Raw genomic sequence first — 19,639 nt, 5'->3', positions numbered from 1 at the left:
CCACCTCTTGAGCTTGGTCCCTCATATACCAGAACAAGCTAGCTATGAACCAGGAAGCCTTCAGAAATATATGCTTTCAGGATGCATCTAATAATACCATGTGCCTGTTTAAATATTATATATGACCACTATCCACATCCATATTTAACCTATTTTGACTTGTGTGCCGCAAGATGGGTAGCCATATAAACATTTTAAATGAATAAAAAGTTTCAAATCTTCTATTGTATATGCAACTTTGGAAATGTAAATTATAGTGTCTATTTTCTATAAAGCCTCAATTTTTATTTTAACATAAACATAAATAAACAAGTAAAAAAGTACATTCATACAAACAGATTTATTACAGAAACATTTATTGTAAAAAAATATATACAATTCTTATACATACAGTAGACATACAACATTACGGTTGCAAATGGGGATGGCCCTTAAGCAAAACAGCCTTGCTTAAGAACCCCTCCCCATCCCTGCTCTCCCTGATGCTGTTAAACAATGTGTGAGTTGTTAAGTGGAGCAGATGAGCAGCAAAAAGTTTTGCAAAGCCAAAAACAGCTCAGTAGGGGCGAAGAGCCCAGCTAGATTAGGGCCAAGCACCACATTCCAATACCAGAGAAGCTTCCAAACAAGCCTCTATGCATGGATGATAAAAGCTACGCTGGTGGGCTAGCCTCTATTCCAATGAGCTGGCCATCAGGATACTGCCAACCTCTCCTGACTGTTGCTAGGCTTTGGGGAAGCCAGCCAGCTGCATACAAAGGAGGCAGCTTCAGGATGATCTTCCCCAAATCTTTCCCTTGCTTAACTTCCTCCCTCCCTCCAGAAGCCCACATTTCTTCAATTTCTTTTTTTAAAAAGTGGGAGTTAAAGGCCTCCCCCAAATTAGGCGATGAACCTAGAATCAGACAAATAGCTTTCCAAAAGGTTTCCAAGCTTTTCTCTGCTAGTCCAATTTTCCTTCAGGACCCAGCTAGGACTCCTGAAAAGGGAGTCAGAAATGCAGCAAAAAGCTTTCCAAGGACCAAGCTTCTGCTGTGGCTGGCCGTTTGCTACACATGTTATGCTCCAGATGCCTGAACTTTTTGAGCTGAGCTCCAGATTTTCTTTGCTCGCTTCCTTCCTTTCCTCTACTCTTCAGCCCAGCAATCAACTTATCATGGTAAGGTGGCAGTAAATTTAGCAAATGAAGGGGTTAAAAAATCAAGATTGAAATGCAGAGGTGGAGAGTTTAGTTTCAGCACCTACTGGGAGGGGGAAGAAAGATCAACAAGTCTGTCTCTCAAGCTTTTTTTATGTTTTATTGAACAAATGTGGGTTTCTGGAGGAGGGAGGGAATTAAGCAAGAGAACAGTTTTTGGAAGATGAATCCTAAAGCTTCCACTTTTGCATTCAGGCAGCTGGCATCGCCAAAGCTTAGCAACAGCCAGGAGAGCTTTGCAGTATCCCAACGGTCAGCTGATCAGGGCAGAATGCTCTGAAAGCAGCCGTCATTTCCACAAGGAACTGTCAATATATGGAAAATGGCAGGTGCTTCCAGGAGGCATGGGGAATAGACCAAGCACTGTGGGATGCCAGTGGGGCAGGCCAGAGGGGGAGAGAGGTGGGCAATGCTGCAGCATCCCTGTGGCCAGTTGTAAGGCATGCTGCAGCAGCCGTATTTCAAAATGGGATCGTATGTAGCTTTGGGGGGGGGTTGTAACATCAAACAGCCAATAGGTGACCGGTCATATCTCGAGAATTACCTAGATTTTACAAAAATTGTTTGTCAGGAAGACTTGTGTATACAGGACATCAAAATCATCTAACACCCTTGAAAAAAAATCAAGAGATTTGATACTAAGTAATCATGTATCAGCCAATCTTAAACTGACCCAGCTGTGTTCTTTCACAAATTTCTTCAACTGTCGGAACTTTTTCTTCTGAACTTTACAACCTTCTTTGGTGACATACTTAAAGTACTTGCAGTCTAAAAATATGCAAAAATAAAATGGCATTAGAACAAATGTGACACAACAATGGTATTAAACTAACTTGTGACCCAAGTAAGGCTCTTCTAAACATAATAAATCAATTAAACTGGACACATTTTCTTAGCTTTATACAAAGAGAATATACACTGGTTTCAGACTATATTTTAGATTTTGTTTCATTAACTGAAATATAACCTGGCTGAGTCTTTGAGGGAACTGGTTTGCACAAGTACACTATGGTAACCCTGATTTAGGGAAGTTATTTCCTATCATTGATTCTACCTATGTGGCCTCTCCCTGCTCATGGACCCAGGGAAGTGTCCTGATTTTCAGAACTCCAGGAAATGAAACATCAGAAGAGATACTTGGAGATGAATAGCAAATCCAGAAACACAGGTTTTATTTGTGGCAACGTAACTATTTTTCTGCTCTTACTGCTTCTGAAACCCTGTTCAAAGTGATCCCTCTTGGGGAGGGAAAGACCAGAGAAATATCTGCAGGGCCACCTTGAGGACCACTTGAGGCCTCTGTCATATAACGTCAATTGGATCTGCTCTGAGCTAGATCCAGTTGGGTAGGTCCTCTGAAGTGGACTGAAGCAGTTTTTGGCTCAATTTTCTGGAGACAATTTGCACCTGTTGGTCCTGAGACATCACCAAGAGCTATTTAAGCATGGTCACCTCTCCAATAAATCAACCTGATTTTCCTTCTGCCTTCAACTTTGCCTTTTAGGGAAAGCTATTGAGAAGGCTGTCAGGATGCAGCTTCGCAAAGCTCTGGAGGGATATGAATTATCAGACACCAGAATTAGTGTGAAATTTGCCAAGATTTTTGGAGTTTTGGTTCTTGCTTGAACAGCAAGTGGCAGACTGGCGCAGAGGGCCTTTGCACACCTCCCTTTTGTGTGCCAATTTTACTTGTTCCTAGATTGGAAAGCTTAGCTCATGGTCACGTCCCAGTTAGATTGCTGCAATACGTTTTATACAAGGTTGCCCTTGAAGACTACTCAGAAGCACAACTGGTTGGAATACAGTGGCCCAGGTAGTTATGATGCCCATGTACCACTGCTACTTTGATATTGGCACTAGTTTTTGCTTCTCATCTGGATGCAATTCAGTGCAATGATAATCACCTATAAAGTTCTTAGTAGCATAGTCATGGACTATGCACGCTTTATGGGGAAAGAGGAATAGTTTTTTAAATACTATTTAAATAGTATTTGAAATCATCATTAACATATAGGGATAGAAAACCTTACCTTTTCCCAACAGTATGCCAGCTATCAGAACTTTTTCACACGTGAGTTTTTTGTTTTCCTGCCAGTTACTTTTTGCCAAATAAAAACTGAAATGAAAAGCTGGCCACCAGTCCTTTCGAATAGCCCACTCCTTTTTCAGCCAGTGAAATTGCTTATCAGAGCTGAAAAACATACAAAGAAAACCTAGGAATATCCGAATTAGATCTAAATCCAAACACACACACACACACATATATATATACAGTATATCTCAAAGATTGGTAGGGGAATTTCACACTTTATTACAGGTAGTCCTCAACTTACAATCACAATTGAGCCCATATTTTCCACTGCTAAGTGTTAAGTGAGTTTTGCCCTGTTTTACAACTTTTTTGCAACAGTTGCTAAGTGAATCACTCCGGTTGTTAAATGAATTTGGCTTCCGCGTTGACTTTGCTTGTTAGAAGGTCACAAAAGGTGATCATATGACTCCAGGGCACTGCAACCATCATAAATACATTCCAATTGCTGAGCATCCAAATTTTGCTCACATGACCATGGGAATGCTGCATAGGGTGTAAGTGTGAAAAATGGCACTTTTTTAATGCCATTCTGACTTCGAATAGTTACGTCAAGGGCTACCTGTAAAAGATTGCAAAGAACGGCTCCAAAGCATACATTGCTTCAAAAAGCTCAATCTGGCCAATCTAAGGCCATTACTGTTTTCCATACAATTATAAATGCACTCATACTAAAATTAACTCAAATCTAGCTTAAATTCAAAAGGACAGGCAAAGCAAGATGAATGTTAGCCAGGAAATCCAAGTAAACAGTTTTGTTCTAATTAAATGTCACTATGGGCAAGTATAGTTTTGTCCTGTATTTAATCAGTTAGAATCTTTCAATGGAATCCAGCAATAAAAACTCTATGTAACTGATTTTTAAAAATCCAACGTATTACTATTAAAATTCCATTGAGTTTGTTTATTTATCTATCTATCTATCTATCTATCTATCTATCTATCTATCTATCTATCTATCTATCTATCAAATTTCTATACCGCCCTACTCCCAAAGGACTCAGGGCGGTGAACAGCCAAGATAAAATACAGATAATACAAATATTAAAAATCCCTTAAAATTATTAAATATTTTGGCCGAAACACAGATTAAAACACCCAATTTATAAAACCATGAATTAAAAAATTTAAAAGAGGAGAGTTAGGCCAGGCCAGTTCAATATACCATAGTTATTTTTATTTTTTATGTTTTGACCTGGTTCCGATGGATCATCTAAAGTCTAGAATTCAAGGGGGGGGGGGGAACCATCCCAAATGTGTATTTTATGAAAATTAGCTAATGCTCACTAAGGAGATTGCTAAATTTTCTTGAACATTTCCAACTCTGAGTTTCAGATTCTATTTTTTAAGAATGTCCTATTTCCATTGGAAATGATCCCCATTTCTTGCAGAGGACTAGAATCTTTACCAAAGAAAATTAAAGCACATTAGATTTTTACAATACAGATAGCAAAACATATTTATATAGATGTAATCACACTGCAAAATCTGATAGACTTACTTTTGCAGAATTTCTACTGTCTGTTTTGCCAAATAATTCCAAGCTTTTACATTTTCCTTCCAGCCAGCAAAATCCAAAGCTGCAAAAATAACTTTCAGCTGTAATTTATGTTTTTTTCTTTTTTCTGAAATTAGAATAGATCCCATTATTTTTGTAGTATTCTAATATTTGCAAAAGAGGCAAAAGTTCTCATTACCAGTTGGCGAGGGTTTTCTTTTTTAAAAAATTTCTGAAACCAAAGACAAAAATCCAGTAACAGCTGCAGTAGTAGCAACTAATTGTTCTGGATATAATCTCAATTTGCAATGATAAGATACTATACGTGAACCTTCCCCAGCCAAACACCATTCTGAAGTCAGCCATTAATTCATAGCTTTTAACCATGCTAGTTGGAAATTATAGGAGACTGAAAAGAACTCAATAGAAAGTAAATTAAAAATTATGTGATAAAAACTAGTTTTTTAAAATTAGCTTAAAAGCCAACCTTATATATTATTCAAAGATAGCAGGCCACAGCTAAAACAAGCCCTGTCCTTTGCTGGATATTAATAGTGGGCCAGAAACAGAGAGGCCCATCACAAAATATGGGCAGGTTCACAGGAGTTCAGGGGATTTTTTTAAAAAAAATCTATCTATCTATGAAAACCAGTAAAATAAATTGAGCCAGGAAAAAAAGGAAACAGTAATTAACACAGTATCAGAATAATTTAATCAGTGTGCTTCGCTTTCACGAGCATCCAGGCACTATCATCTATAGTGATGTTTTCAAAGCAAAGACAGTTCTACACAGAATGCCTTACAATAGTTTAGTCAGGTTGTAATCAATGTAGGTAGAACAAGGTCATTCTGCTTTCCTTCAGGAGATAAGTCCAAGATAGCAAAAGGCACTCTTGGTTGTAAACTTTTATTTGCATTAGGATTTGCTTGAAACTTTTCCTGTTAATTATGGCACAAGGGAGGAACAGAGCAACTAATCTGAGTGTAATATTGGGATACCCTTAAAAGGACTCACTTGATTTTTTAAGCAAGTTGTAAAATTCCAGCATTAGTTCATGGGAAGGAACAAGCTCATGCAGGATCTAGGAAGAAACAGGTAAATAGATGAATTTTGGAAAGTGAAACTAGACACTTATACATCTCAATGGTTTTACAGAAGATACCTGCAGAGGTTTATACCAGAGAACAGGATTGGACTGCCAGTTTCACCTCAGAGACAAGGTGTATTACAGGTAGTCCTCAATTTACCACCAGTTCTTAACAACCGTTTGAAGATACAACAGACTTCAACAAAATCTATTTACAGCCCATCCTCACAGTTATGACGGTCACACACACACACTTGGTCAAATTATTCCAATTGGGCACATAGTGAGATGATGAGATTGTATTTATGACTGGTGCAGCATTTCCCGGTTGCATGATTGTGATCTGTAACATATTTTGCCATTTTCCAGCAGAAAATGATGTGATTCACTTAATGACCATCTTAAAAGGGTCATAAAATTGAGTCTGTTCACATAGTGCATCAACTTACAACTAAAATAACTTGTGACCGAAATCCCAGGCTTTACTGTGGCTGTAAAACAAGGACTAACTGTATATCAGGTGTGAAGTACATACCGCACTAAAGAGTTTGAAATATTCTGGCATCAAAAAATTATATTTTATGAAGCAAATATGGTGTATACAAACTGAAGTCAGCCCATTAATATATTCCAGTTATTGCAGAGATCACTGGCACTGCACTCTTATTATAATAATAGTGATAGATTTATATGATAAGTATTTTAGGATTGTGGTGTAATTATTGCATTTAATTTGTGTTCTAAAAAGTACTTGTCTGAGCATTTTACACTTGGAAAACACAGTACAAAAGAGGCATAGACCATGATTATCTACATATAAAAGGTTGTACAATATTTCAAATATAAAAGGTGGTTTGGACACATGGGTATCTGTTTGCAACTTCTTAAAGCAACCCTGCCTTTTTCTCTGCTGCAACTCCTACCTTTTGGAACATCTTACCCAGTAGTGGGTTTCAAATCCCGGCGCTACCAGTTCGCTATTGGGAGCAGGCAGGAGCGTGTGCTTGCTATGCGAGCGCGCGGCGCTTCTGCGCATGGGCAGAGCATTTTTGATGACGTCTGGGTGGGTGGGTGGAGCCTCCCATCACCGCCACTATAGTTCGCCTAAACTGGAGCGAACCGGTAGCAACCCACCACTGATCTTACCCTACAAATAAGGTCTTCCCCGACCCTCCTATCTTTCTGCAAGAGCCTGAAAACCTGGCTCTACTGGCTGGTCTGGGGTCCAAATGGGGAAGTTTCACACTGGAGGTGGTTGCTGGATTGATGGCAGACGCTACCTCCTCCTCCTCCTCCTTCTCCCCCCCCCCCCCCGGTTGATCTCCGCTCTCCACCCATCCATCTTTTTTGGCTATCATATTGATGTATTCTCGTATTGTATTCTTTTCCATTGTTTTATTGTTCTATTATTTTACTTCTGTACACGCTCTTTTCATTTCTTCCTTTTTATTGTTGTAAGCCATCTAGAGTAGCCCCATGGCCACATAGGCAGCAAATAAATTTAACAAACAAATAAATAAATACGGGTCTCAATTTATGACAACTGAGACCAGAAATCATGTTGTAAATCACTGCAATTGTTAAGTTGAGGTGCTTGCATCACCAGACCCATTTTTTTATATTTTTTTCATAGTAGTTGTTAAGTGAATCACACAGTCCTTAAAGGAATAGTACAATTGTCAAGTGTATTCATTCTTCCAAATGAGTGGGTTTTTGCCAGAAATCACCAAAAAACCCCACACTGGAAATTGTGAAAGTCACAAATCATATTCCCACGACCACAGGATGCTGCAAATGGTCATACATGCAAGTTGGCTGCCAAGCACCAGAAATGCGATTACATGCTGTGTGTGTGTGTGTGTGTGTGTGTGTGTGTGTGTGTGTGTGTGTGAGAGAGAGAGAGAGAGAGAGAGAGAGAGAGAGAGAGAGAGGGAGAGAGGGAGAGAGGGAGAGAGGGAGGGAGAGAGAGAGAGAGAGAGGGAGGGAGGGAGGGAGGGAGAGAGAGAGAGAGAGAGAGAGAGAGAGAGAGAGAGAGACAGACAGACAGACAGACAGACATTTTACAACAGCCAGAAATGCTTTATGGGTCATAAAGCATCATTCCAAGACTGTTGTAACTCCAAATGATTGTAAAATGATTAGGAATAAGTTGAGGATTACTTGTAGTTGTTAAGTTCTGTTGATTTCAGCAAGCTATTTAGTACACTATTAGACACATTCAACTTCCAAGAAAACATTAATCTTTGATTAGCTTATTTGTGTTCTTCGTTATTCACAGATAAAAGAGAGTAAGAACAGAATCATAAACAAACAGAACAGTAAAACTCCAGAATTCTTGCCTGCAGTGCAGAGATCTGTGTTTTCCTTGATTCTCCCCTTCTCTTTAGGAACTGGTAGTAGTAGACATGAGCATTGGGGTTGGCAGGGAACTTGGAATTATACGCATAGTCACTTAACACTTCCCGTGCTTCTTCATACTCCTCATAATGTTCCAGCAACTAAAAGAACATAAATGTTCAGCTGTTCATTTCAAACTGACACCATGTTATAAAGTAGTACCAAACTGTTTTGCAACAAAATTAAACTAAAATAAAAGTAATTTAACAGTGCACTTATTTTTAAACTGCATTAAGGCAAGGAACAAAAATATATGGCTCCAGGTGCAGCCGGGGGGGGGGGAGGGAGGGAGACAGATGTGTCCCCCAAGACTGCCTGATAAGCTTTTCTCTCCCCCATGTGCCCATGTGCTCTCCCCCATTTGCCTACTAACACTACTAAGATTTTCTTGCAGGGATTGGAAACCAAGTCCTAGGAAGAACAGTTAAAGGAATAAGAAGAGACTGAGGTGACATCGTGACAGTCCTCTTTGGATAACTTAAAGGGCTGTCATATAAAGGAGGGAGTGAACTTGTTCTTCGATGCTCTGGGCGGTTTGACCAGGCTCAGTAGATTAAAACTACAGGGGAAAAAAATCAGATTCTGAGAAAAAATTCTGGATTGGTTCAAGCAATGAAACAGGTTGCCTCCCGAAACTGTATGCTCCTTTTCAGTGAAGATCTTTAAATGGGCTGGATAGCCATCTGTCCAAAATATTTTAGCAAATTTTGCTCAGGGAGTTGGACATGATAATCTCTGAGGTCCCTCCCAACTCCTGACTGCTCTCCTAGCAGTCCCCACTCACTGTCTCCCCAATACTTTTCCAATTTACTTGCCCATTAAACCTCCCTGCATTTCTCTCCACTGTCCCATTTAGTTTTTCTGCTTTTTCATTATCCAACAGGCTTCCCCACTTCTCTTTCCTTTCTCTTCTGCTTCCTTCAGTTGCTTCTTTTTTCAGTTTTTATCTCACCACCGAAAATCAGTGCCCTAGAGCCATCTATTGTCAGCTATATGAACTGCAGCACCAAGGAAGATTTTGCTACAATGATAAATACAGAAAAGGGATCTGTGTATGCGTGACGAGAAAAATAAATATCATAGCACATATTATGTAATAAGCATTTTGGACAGATAAATCTCCAGCCCCTGTTTGCAGGCCTCCAATGAGGAGAACTACTCCAGTGAGTCACACATATTATCAGGAAATATTTCCTAAAATCTGGTTTCTTAACATTCTGATCCCCTTGTTCTGGTCCAGCCCATGACTGGTTGATTCCATAAAAACATGTGGAATCATAAACTTTGGTTTATAGATCAAGTGGTTGGTTCCCACAATATGTTAAATCAGAAACAAACAAATCACATTATGGCTTAGTGTAACTTGTAAACCTAGTCAGTTTAAATCAGCAAAAGCCAAATGAAAGAAACTCTAGGGCCATTCCCACTTGTATAGCCATGCCTCTTTTTCCTATGAGGCTGCTCATGAGCAAGCCAGCTTTAAGTAGGCTTTAGCTGCATCGGTGTGAACATGCCTTCTGTGACAATGGTGAGTCAATGGGATTTGATGATTAAGAGTTGGACTCCCATGGAAGAAGGGAGCACTATACATACTGCCTTAAGCTCCTGAACAAAAGGTAGGATATAAAACAAATAAATGAATACATATCAGGGTTGCTTTGTATGTTTTTTACAAGGAGCTAAATATACAGTTTCGAATGTTTGACTCATGCCCATAAAACTAAGCATAAGACAATACCAGCCATCCAATAACCATTTTATGACTATCTGTACAGGTAACTCTGTGATAGCACTTTCACCAATTTCTGAATCTACAAACCTCCACAAAAGCCTCTACCACTGAGTTACCTAATGTACCTTTCTAAAACTGGCCCATCTGACAGCCATCCAGATTATGTGACATAGAAAGTCTACTGTACAAAGGGTGCTCTTACATCCACATAACAAATCACGAAAGGATCCCAAACTCCAGGAATTCTGATTATTTCCCTAAGGCTGACTTTAGCCTGCTGGTACAAGTGATGCATTTCCTGCTGAAGAGAAGCTTGTGTACAGCTGTCGTCATCTGTGAAAGGCAAGACATCCATCTCATAAATCTAATTTGAAACAGATGACATCATGATTTTATCCTTCATTTTAAAAATCAATTTTTCAAAAATCCTCCAGGACAAAAATGCTTTTTAAAAAGAGATACTGTAGTCAAGGAATATAGCAATTCAAATTGGATACACAAAGGAAAATATCATATTTATAAAACAACAGCTGCTATTTCAGATCTCCTGAATATTTATTATACTAAAGAAGCCAAACAATAAAATGAATGGTGAGGGAGAATGATAAAAAAAATCCACTTCAAAGCTTGCAAAATATTCCATCAATGCTTCTCCACAATACTTGGTAGGTTATGATCAGTATCTCTTTCATGAAACCCAAAAGTAGCATCCCAAGGTAATCAGTTCAGAGCCAAATATATATATACATCATTTGGGGATGGCAGGATGTTTCTTTGAAATATACAACTCAGGTGTGTTTACCTTCTCCCACTACTGTTATATGTGACAATGTAGAGTCCTTAGTTCTCTCTGAGCTTTGTTGTTTGCTTAGACATTTTACTACCTAACTAGGTGTGGTGCTAGTATGGGGAGGGAGTTGCTCTTTGTTTATATAAAGTAGCTTGCATTGCCAGTATCAATCGGGGAGTGATTTTCCTTTTGGTAGTTCCTTGATCAGAGCATTGTTTTCTGCCTGATCTTTTGTCTGATGCTGATCCCTATTAATCTGAGTATTGGCTGTGGGCAGTGGTGGGATTCAAATAATTTAATAACCAGTTCTCTGCCCTAATGATTTCTTCCAACAACCAGTTCACCAAACTGCTCAGAAAGTTAACAACTGGTTCTCCCAAAGCGGTGCAAACTGGCTGAATCCCACCACTGGCTGTGGGAAAGAATATGTTCTGGTCTTTTGATTTCTTTAGCTTTGTCACTGCATTATTTTATTTACCAGCTGAGCTCATTATTTCTGGACTGTCAGACTCTCCGTAGCTTTGCCAACTTCTTATCAGTAAGCTACGTGTTTCCGCATCCACCCACCTTCCTTCACACACTCTTTCCTTTGTTCTCTTGCCAGAGGTCCGGCTCAGATAGCCGGCAAGAATTATTTTCAAAAATGTAACAATTAACTTTTCTTAGTTAGTGAGGTGTTTTATTTTCTTTATAACAAATAAATGAGTTTTATTAGAAACCTTTTCCTCGCGTTTCTTTTCAGATTATTGCAACAAGGAATAAGCCTCGATTCATCTTCTCTAAACCAGGGTAATTAGTCCCAGAGCCAAACATGGGATTAATAAATGCCCTGACAAGCTTTTTATTGTCTCTTCTGGATGATGTGTAAATGTGGTTTATCTCTCTATGCCCACTAATGGCTGATTTGTCTGAGTACTAAGCTTCTAGGAATTCACTAGCATTTTTAGACTTAAGTTTGGTCTAGGATGCTCACAGCTTCCCAGTTCTCAACCTTAATACTTAGTGTGGTAAAATATTATGGGTGAACTGAGCAACCAGTTTCCCTACTTCTCCATTTTGTGCTGTCACAAGATCACTAACAGATTATTATGATTTCTCCTTACATTTTCCTTTGTAAAAATTTAGCTTAGCAACTAAATTATGTTGCCATTGTGTTTTTGACAGTCCTGATTAATCATAAATACTATGATTATTCAAGGCCAATAAATCTGATGGAGCTTATCAACAGAGTAAGATAATAATAGACAATTGAGAAAGCCATTTGCTTTGATTCCTCCAGGTCATTTAAAAAAAACATGCAATACAGGAGGAACAACATATACAGTAATCTTTAGCTTTCTCATTGCTGAGAAAGATACCAAATGAATTTCAAAATTTTCTTTGTCAGGTACTAATTCCATGGAATTCTCTGGAACTTTCTTCCTAATAAGCATGCTGGAGAACTCAGCCAAAGATTTGTCTCACCTTTCATATTTCATGAATGGAATTGAAAAATGCATAGACAACTGCAGGAGTTACTGCTGCGTATTGCCACTGTGGCATCTACAGGCACATACTCACCCAGCTCCAAAAGGTCAGTCTTCTTTTTTAACCACATATAATAGTCTATCAGCCCCTTATAAGCTTGAACAAGCTTCAGCTCTTTTTCCTGAACAACAGTTTCTTCTCCATATCGCCAACTTTCAGTCAGGATCAAGTTCTGATAGGCTTCATCCAGAAATCCGCTGCACAAAAGGTGGAAGGCATGCTCTAAAGAAATCTGTAATTTGAGCTTTGTTTAGGTTGAACAGAAGCAGTAACTTTGGATGCAAATATGCATAAACAAAGCAGCAGTAAATCTTCCCAATAACTTCAGGTAAGAGTTGTGCTTTAGAACTATTCTGCTTTAATAACAAGGGACCACTTTCAACTGCAGTTGTGTATGGGCATGCTAGATGGTGAGCTGTATAAGAAATCAAAGATTTTTACTATAGAAATAATTACATTTTTTCATATATATGAGTGATTTTTTTCCAGATTGTGGAACAATATGCTTACAGTATTCAGTTAGAATCCATTATGGAACCACTGTTTTTAAATGGTTCCAAAGCCATAATTAAAAACACAGTTCTGTGTCATTAAAATTTGAAGCCATATATTTTATCAGAAATATCAAATATGGAGTGCAATTTAAAAATCTATATTGAAGTTTTACAATAAAAACATTTTCTTTTTTAATATAATTTATCAAAGAAATTTTAACAAGGTAAAATAATATAAATAGTAGAAAATAAAATAAGAAAATAGAAGAGGGAGGGAGGAAGGAAAAGGAAGGAAGGAAGGAAATATAAGGAAAGAATATAAAGATGTGGCTTCTGACCATTTTTATAGTGGTTATAAACGTATTTATATTTGACCTCTCTAAGATTACATCATATTCTTAAAGGAATCAGTAGGAAGTCTCACAATAAAACATGTTTTCAATATTAAAAAGTTGAATTAAAATTTTCATCTTGAGAGTTTTTTTCTTACCTTTAAATATCTTTTGACTCCTAAATTTTTCATCCGATCTGCAAAATAGTTGACCTCTTCTATATTACTCTGTGGATGCTGCTGCAAGATTTCCGTTCCTATTCTCCAGATCTCCTAATCAGGAAGAAAATACAATCCAAGCAAGTCATAAAGCCATAGTACTAAAAGCAAATGCACTGTGACTACTGACACCTTTAATTTATACAATTATTTACAACAACATCACTAACATGATGCCCATGAGCAGAGACATCCATAGGGGAGAAATGAAGAAAGTCAAAATGGCAGACTCAATGGTGTGGCCAAAATTGTCATCTTGATTTTCTTGACCAACATCCCAACACATTTGCCTGTGAACATTATAGTTTCCATATTCAGTTCCCCATAAGCTGTGCCATTATATAGGCAGAAAGATCTGGCATTCTACAAATCAAAACACCATCCTGTATCATCTTTATTTACACAGAATACAGGACCTCGTATAGATCCAACACATATTACATAAAATAAAAAGGATAGGTGAATGTAAGATAGGGCTTTAAGCAATTTGCTTAAATGTCCAGAAAAATGTGAAAGGTAAAATAGAGAATTGCAAGAAGCCTCCTGAAGGGCTAACAGGAGGTGAAGGCCAGCCAACAGGTTGCCTTGTGTCAATTAAGTATTTCATGATTGGCTGCATTGTTTGGCAACTTTTTTGTGAACAGACAATCCCATTTTAACTTACTCTGACATTTTGTGAGAGCACTCACTACATCCATTCAAATTTTCAAAGGTTCCCATGGCCTAAAGAAGGTTTACACCTCAAATTTATGAAAAAAATGTCCCGTGTTATATATCTAAATTCATGACACAATGCATAAATGGGACATTTTTATCCTGTTCTTAATTATTTTATATAGAGACACATGCTGGAGAAATGATATATTTCCATTCATTTCAAATATATTATGTTAATTAATTTACCTACCTCTTGAGATGTCACCCTTTTTTCTGAAGATGTATTTTCCAGCATTTCCAAGTAGCTTATCATTAATTCTGCAGCCCTCTGCCACTGACTTTGTAAGAGAGCATCTTGGATACAGCATAAACAATCCTCTTTCATCGTTTGGAATTCTGAAGATTTCACAGCCATATCTGCTTCAACCATCATAAGAAAATGTTGGTTATTTATTTTACAAATAATACATATGTAAAGCATTTATGGAACTAAGTTTGCCATTCACAGAAAAAATGTGAATGTTATGTTCATATCTTGAATGTGAACTCCCAAGAATATATTTTGCATTAATTTGGCATTATCTTATCTCAGAAATATTATCAGTATCCTGAAGCTTCAAATTCATGGATTTTCCTGGCACACATTATTATGTGTCACATCAACTGAAAAGCATTAAGAAATGAACTTTAGCTTTTTTTTCTGATGACTGCATAATCACCATCAAAATAAACAATCCTTCCTACAATGGAAATAAAATAAAAAGGAATATTTCTTATTGGAAGAATATTAAGAACATCTGGAAGACCTGCCCTGACTCCCAGGTTGTTTTTTTTTAGCACAATTCAAGATGCTGTTATCATCTTTAAAGCTCCAGATCATTATTTATATATATATATAAATATATATATTGACTTTGACTTCAGGAGACTTACAAAGATATGACCCCCAATTGCAAAACACAATACATTTCTACCTTCCTGGCAATAACATTCAGACAAATCACTTGATAGGCTCCAAATCATCCTCAGGTCCCCAGGGCAAAACCATATGTTCGGGGACTTTCAAAAGAGTATCAAGATGGGGACCAATTTTATCTCCATGGGAATATTCCCTAGGAACGGAACCACGGCAGAAAAGTCCCCTCATCTTGGTCACACTAGATGGACCTAACATACCTTGCCTCCTCTCTCTCTGATGGATCAGGTAGATGTAACTGGAAAAAGATGGGTCCTTCAAATAACCTGGCCCCTAGCCATATAGGGCTTTTAAAGGTGATGACCAACACCCTGAATTGGATGCAGAAGCAAAGTGACAACCAAAGCAACTCTCACAAAGAGGAATCTAGATTTGCACAAAATCATGTTGGCCACCACATTTTGAACCAACTGAAGCTTCCAGATACTTTTCAAAGGCAACCCCACGTGGAGCTCATTACAGTAGTAAAGCCCAGAGGTGACTATGTCATAGGTGACTGTGAGCAGTCTGTTTTCAATTATACAAGAATCAATTTTAGTGTAAACAGTATACGGTGTATAAAAGCACAATATCTTGATAATCAATTGTCATCTGAAAGTACACAATAATAATATAGTAATCAGTTAACTTCAGACAAATCATGTGATTGGTCCTTGACTCAGCTATAAAATTCTGAATGCCATATCCTTTCAAGTTCAGCGCTCTTCTCTTCAAAGACTTTCAGGTTCACTATTTACAGTTTAATTGCTTCTAGAATTTCTTTTACTGGCTACTCTAACTTTCCACTAATTATCCAGCCTATCCTCTTTTCCATGTACCCCAAGATCTCACATTTTGTCCCAAAGCAACAAGCGAATTTGGGGAAACAAAACAAGTGGAAGAACCTGATCAATATGTGACAGTTGAAGCATTACTACATACATTAGCCAGTTTGGCCTAGCAGTTAAGGCACCAGGCTAGAAAGCAGGGGACTGTGAGTTCTAGTCCCGCCTTATCCATGAAAGCCAGCTGGGGGACCCTGGGCCAGTCACTCTCTCTCTGCTCAATCTACCTCATAAGAGTTGTTGTTGTGGAAAAATACGAAAGGTATGTTGGATATGTTTGCTGCCATGTTATTATTTGTAAAAATAATAAAGATGAGATACCAATAAATAAATAAATAAATAAATAAAATTTTTTAAATATTTTATTGAGTTTTCTAAAACAAAAAAGAAAATATACAATCTATCTCTCCTTTCGGAGGTGCAGTGTTTATACAATATAGTGAAACAAAAGTTAGAAAAAGACTTCATCCTTAACTATACATTATTTTATACAATACAACTATAATACATGTGCCAAGTCAAATTCTATAGTCATGTTTTCGTCTTATTGTTAAAAAATTATATTCTAAGTCTGGCTACAGAAGTACAGGAAGAAACTATAAGTTTCCAACACATGATTCTCGATTACCAATCTGTATCCTGTTAATGATGTTACATCATCATCACATTAATAACAGTAATAGTAACTAGTGATTGTGTATCACCCAAATTCAACAAATGAATAAATAAAAATAATATGTACTATAGCAGAGCATGTTGAATTTGTTTTGCAAAAAAGAAAAAAATATATCAGGGCAACAGCTAGGTTAGAACCCATCTTTTTAATTGCTAGTTTTTCTATTAATGAAGATTCTGTGTTATGTTAATGTTCAATATACCATTCCTCAACTGCATTTCAAAATGGCACCCAAAACATATATTATGCAATTTTATTGAAGAAAATAATTGGTCATAACAGGTTTATAGCAAAAGGTAAAGGTAACACTACAATGTACTGCAGGCTAAGGAAGGCCTAAATGGGGGAAGGGAAGAGAATGACCCTAGGATTTTGCTACTTTCCTTCATCCCTACTTTCCATCATGTCAGTAAAAACTTACTTGGGTGGTTGAAATGTTTTGGCAGTAAAGGCAAATAAATTTCTGGAACCAGAGCTTTGGTTGCAGACTCATCCTCTGTTTCTTCTGTGGACAGCCATCTTGTTTCTTGCCTCAGTTCTTCAACAAAGTTATCCATTTCTATGACTATATTTTTTTTAAGAATAAGAAATAAAATAAAGAGAAAAACATTGTTATAATCAGCTTTAAAGTAAAGTAGAAGGAAATCCATCAACTGTACAGTAGTGTAAAACTTATAAACAAAATATTCAAAATCTAATCTGCAAAAACAGGAAAGAGAAAAAACACATATTTTAAATATATTTGTTTAATAGGCCTCTTTGTTTAACAGCCACACTAGTTGTATCTCTAAACTGGCTCCCAGGAATAGGTTTTTTATGAAATATAACTTACACAAACCAACATTTAAACATCAAGAAAATTTGAAATAAAACAATATTAGGAAACCTAATTAACTAAGACTACTATAACCAAAACTATTTAGGACAATAGTTGGATTATATGAGTTGAATGTTCAATAGTGATGACTTCATTAACAAATACAGTAAATCAGCAATCCCCAACATTTTTGGCTTGGTGGTCCGGTGGGGAAGGGAGAGGGGATGGTTCTATGTAACTGGCAGGCAAGTACCGTTCCATGTGCACTCGCACAAATGGAGCTTTGCGTGCAAGTGCCTGCCGCTCACACAAGTGGAGCTTCGTGCACGACACCTGCCACTCCCATAACTGCGCGTTTGCACAATTGCCTGTTGCTTGCACGGCCCGGTTCTAACCAGGCTTCAGCGGCCCAGCAGGGGGAGAGGGGATGGTTCTGTGTGAGTGCCCACTGCTCGCACAAGTGGAGCTGCATGCACTCACCACCCAATCACACAGCCCAGTTCTGAACAGGCTGTGGCCCAGCACTGGGCCACGGCCCGGAGGTTGGGGAGCCCTGCAGTAAATGAGCACCAGACTCCAGCAAATGCCTGGGTCTAAAATTTTGGACCATTCTCAATAAGTCTTTTGAAGTTTCAATATCCCTTAAAGGATGGCTCAAAAAGAGAGACCTGCTACTGATTTCCTTAAGAGTATGGGATATGTTTATTCTTGATTTGTTCCTTTTAGAAATAGATTTACAATATAAACAGGCTGTTCAACCCACCAATGATCTGGATAGCTAGATTCAGATCATTGTTGGGTTAGTTGGGTTAGTTTATCAACTAATAAAGTTGATAAAGTAGATGTGTCCCTACCTGGAGGAGACAAACCTACTCTCAGTGATTCATGTAGTACTAGCCTTGAAGCTTGAATGTTACAATGCATTCTTCATGGCCTTGAAGGCATCCAGATTATACCCAATACAATGTTAGTTCTAAATCCCCCATTATCCATGTTAAATCAGTTTCATTGGCTATCAAAAATCATTCAAGCACAATTGAAGATAGTCACTGTGGTGTATAAAGTTTTACATAGATTAGATGCAAGCTACTTGCAAGGCTATGAATTCATGGGTAGACTACTCTGTGCTCTCAGATAATCAATGGACAAAGTTTATGGATGAATTGGATATAAACAACCAATCTGACTTTCTTTGTGGTAGGAACCATATTGTGGAATAAATTGCCATTGGGATTGAAACAATCTTTCTCCTTGTAACAATTCAAGAACTTCAAAATATTTGTTTTCCCTGGGCTTTCAACATTACTGTGTTCACTTTTGTGTGCTATGCAGAGGAATGGGAAGGAGGGGGCAAATGATAAAACATGCCCTGCAGCTTTGTAAACTACCCTTTTATACACGTGTGATGAAGTCATTTATGTGCACATATGAAAAGGATGCATCTTGAATCCTAAAATGCGAAGCTCCTTTCATCATTTTGATAAAAGCACTGGTCCTATAGAGATCACTAAGTGTGTGTGTGTAAATAATTTTATGTATATTTTTCTTAGATCTTGTTACACCTCCAGAATGCTTAAGAAAGTAGATGGCATTTAAAATTTCTAAACAATTACACATACATAATTACAGAAAAAGCTGCCATTGACCAGAGAGTGCTTCCCAAGTAGAAGATAATGTGACTGAAAGGAATTAAGAGCCCACCTGACTTCACAGAACCTGCAATTCGAAAGACATAAGTTTCAATATTAACCCAGAGATGCAAAGCAGGAAACTCAACTGGCCTTTGCAGGCCAGTTTTCTAAGCACCTCTTTTAGGAGCAAAAGGTAAACGATAACACGAAATAAAACCCGTGTTATAAAGATCGTGAAGACTGTGTTTTACGACATCGCTTGCCTAACGGTCAATGAATTCGTTGGTTTAGATGCTGTAATAGCAACCACAGATACACATCCTTCGTAAAACAGGGTGTGCTCCCTTCTCTCTTTTTTTTAATTGCTAATAGCCGATGAGAGCCCAACAGCTGAGAATTCTCAGATTAGCGCTACCTACCGCGATGGGAAGCTTCCTTCCTTCCTTCCCACCTCCCTTCGTTCCGGTTCCGAGAATATGCGCGCTACATTCTACACCACGACGCCTTTTTCTTTCACTTCCGATGCTTTGCCGCAGCGAGCGCCATCTTTTCTGTGGGCACCACGAAAACGTTTGGGCCACGTGATACTCCCTGCCTTTCACAGAAGTATCGAATTCGCCTGCGCATGCGTTAACACTTTCCCCTCTGTGCTTGATTGCTTTATTAACCTAAGGCCCTTCCTCGCCTCGGAGTTC

At 38.0% G+C, this 19,639-nt stretch overlaps 1 protein-coding gene across 6 annotated transcripts; it reads right to left on the bottom strand.

The window, feature by feature from the left end:
* Positions 1-339: 339 nt before the first annotated feature.
* Positions 340-19,525, bottom strand: TAF1A (TATA-box binding protein associated factor, RNA polymerase I subunit A). Of its 6 annotated transcripts, none has more exons than XM_087883170.1 (11): positions 19,364-19,525; positions 16,918-17,061; positions 14,271-14,437; positions 13,304-13,417; positions 12,353-12,551; positions 10,205-10,335; positions 8,213-8,371; positions 5,801-5,867; positions 4,789-4,867; positions 3,229-3,389; positions 340-1,966 (listed from the first exon to the last, which is right to left on the bottom strand). In XM_087883170.1, exons 2-11 carry the CDS (start codon positions 17,051-17,053, stop codon positions 1,845-1,847), a joined length of 1,335 nt encoding a protein of 444 aa, XP_087739296.1. In that variant the 5' UTR covers positions 17,054-17,061; positions 19,364-19,525; the 3' UTR covers positions 340-1,844. The 6 variants fall into 6 exon arrangements, with proteins under 6 accessions (XP_087739296.1, XP_034283764.2, XP_034283762.2 ...); XM_034427873.3 differs by having other exon boundaries at positions 4,789-4,912; positions 19,364-19,524; XM_034427871.3 differs by having other exon boundaries at positions 4,789-4,912; positions 14,271-14,440; positions 19,364-19,523.
* Between the last annotated feature and the right edge of the window lie 114 nt (positions 19,526-19,639).

This window comes from Pantherophis guttatus, chromosome 1, assembly GCF_059756535.1.
Source record: "Pantherophis guttatus breed Tessera chromosome 1, ASM5975653v1, whole genome shotgun sequence".
Classification (NCBI taxonomy): domain Eukaryota; kingdom Metazoa; phylum Chordata; class Lepidosauria; order Squamata; family Colubridae; genus Pantherophis; species Pantherophis guttatus.
Note: the sequence above shows the minus strand (reverse complement) of the source record. Positions and strands in the feature narration are given on the sequence as shown.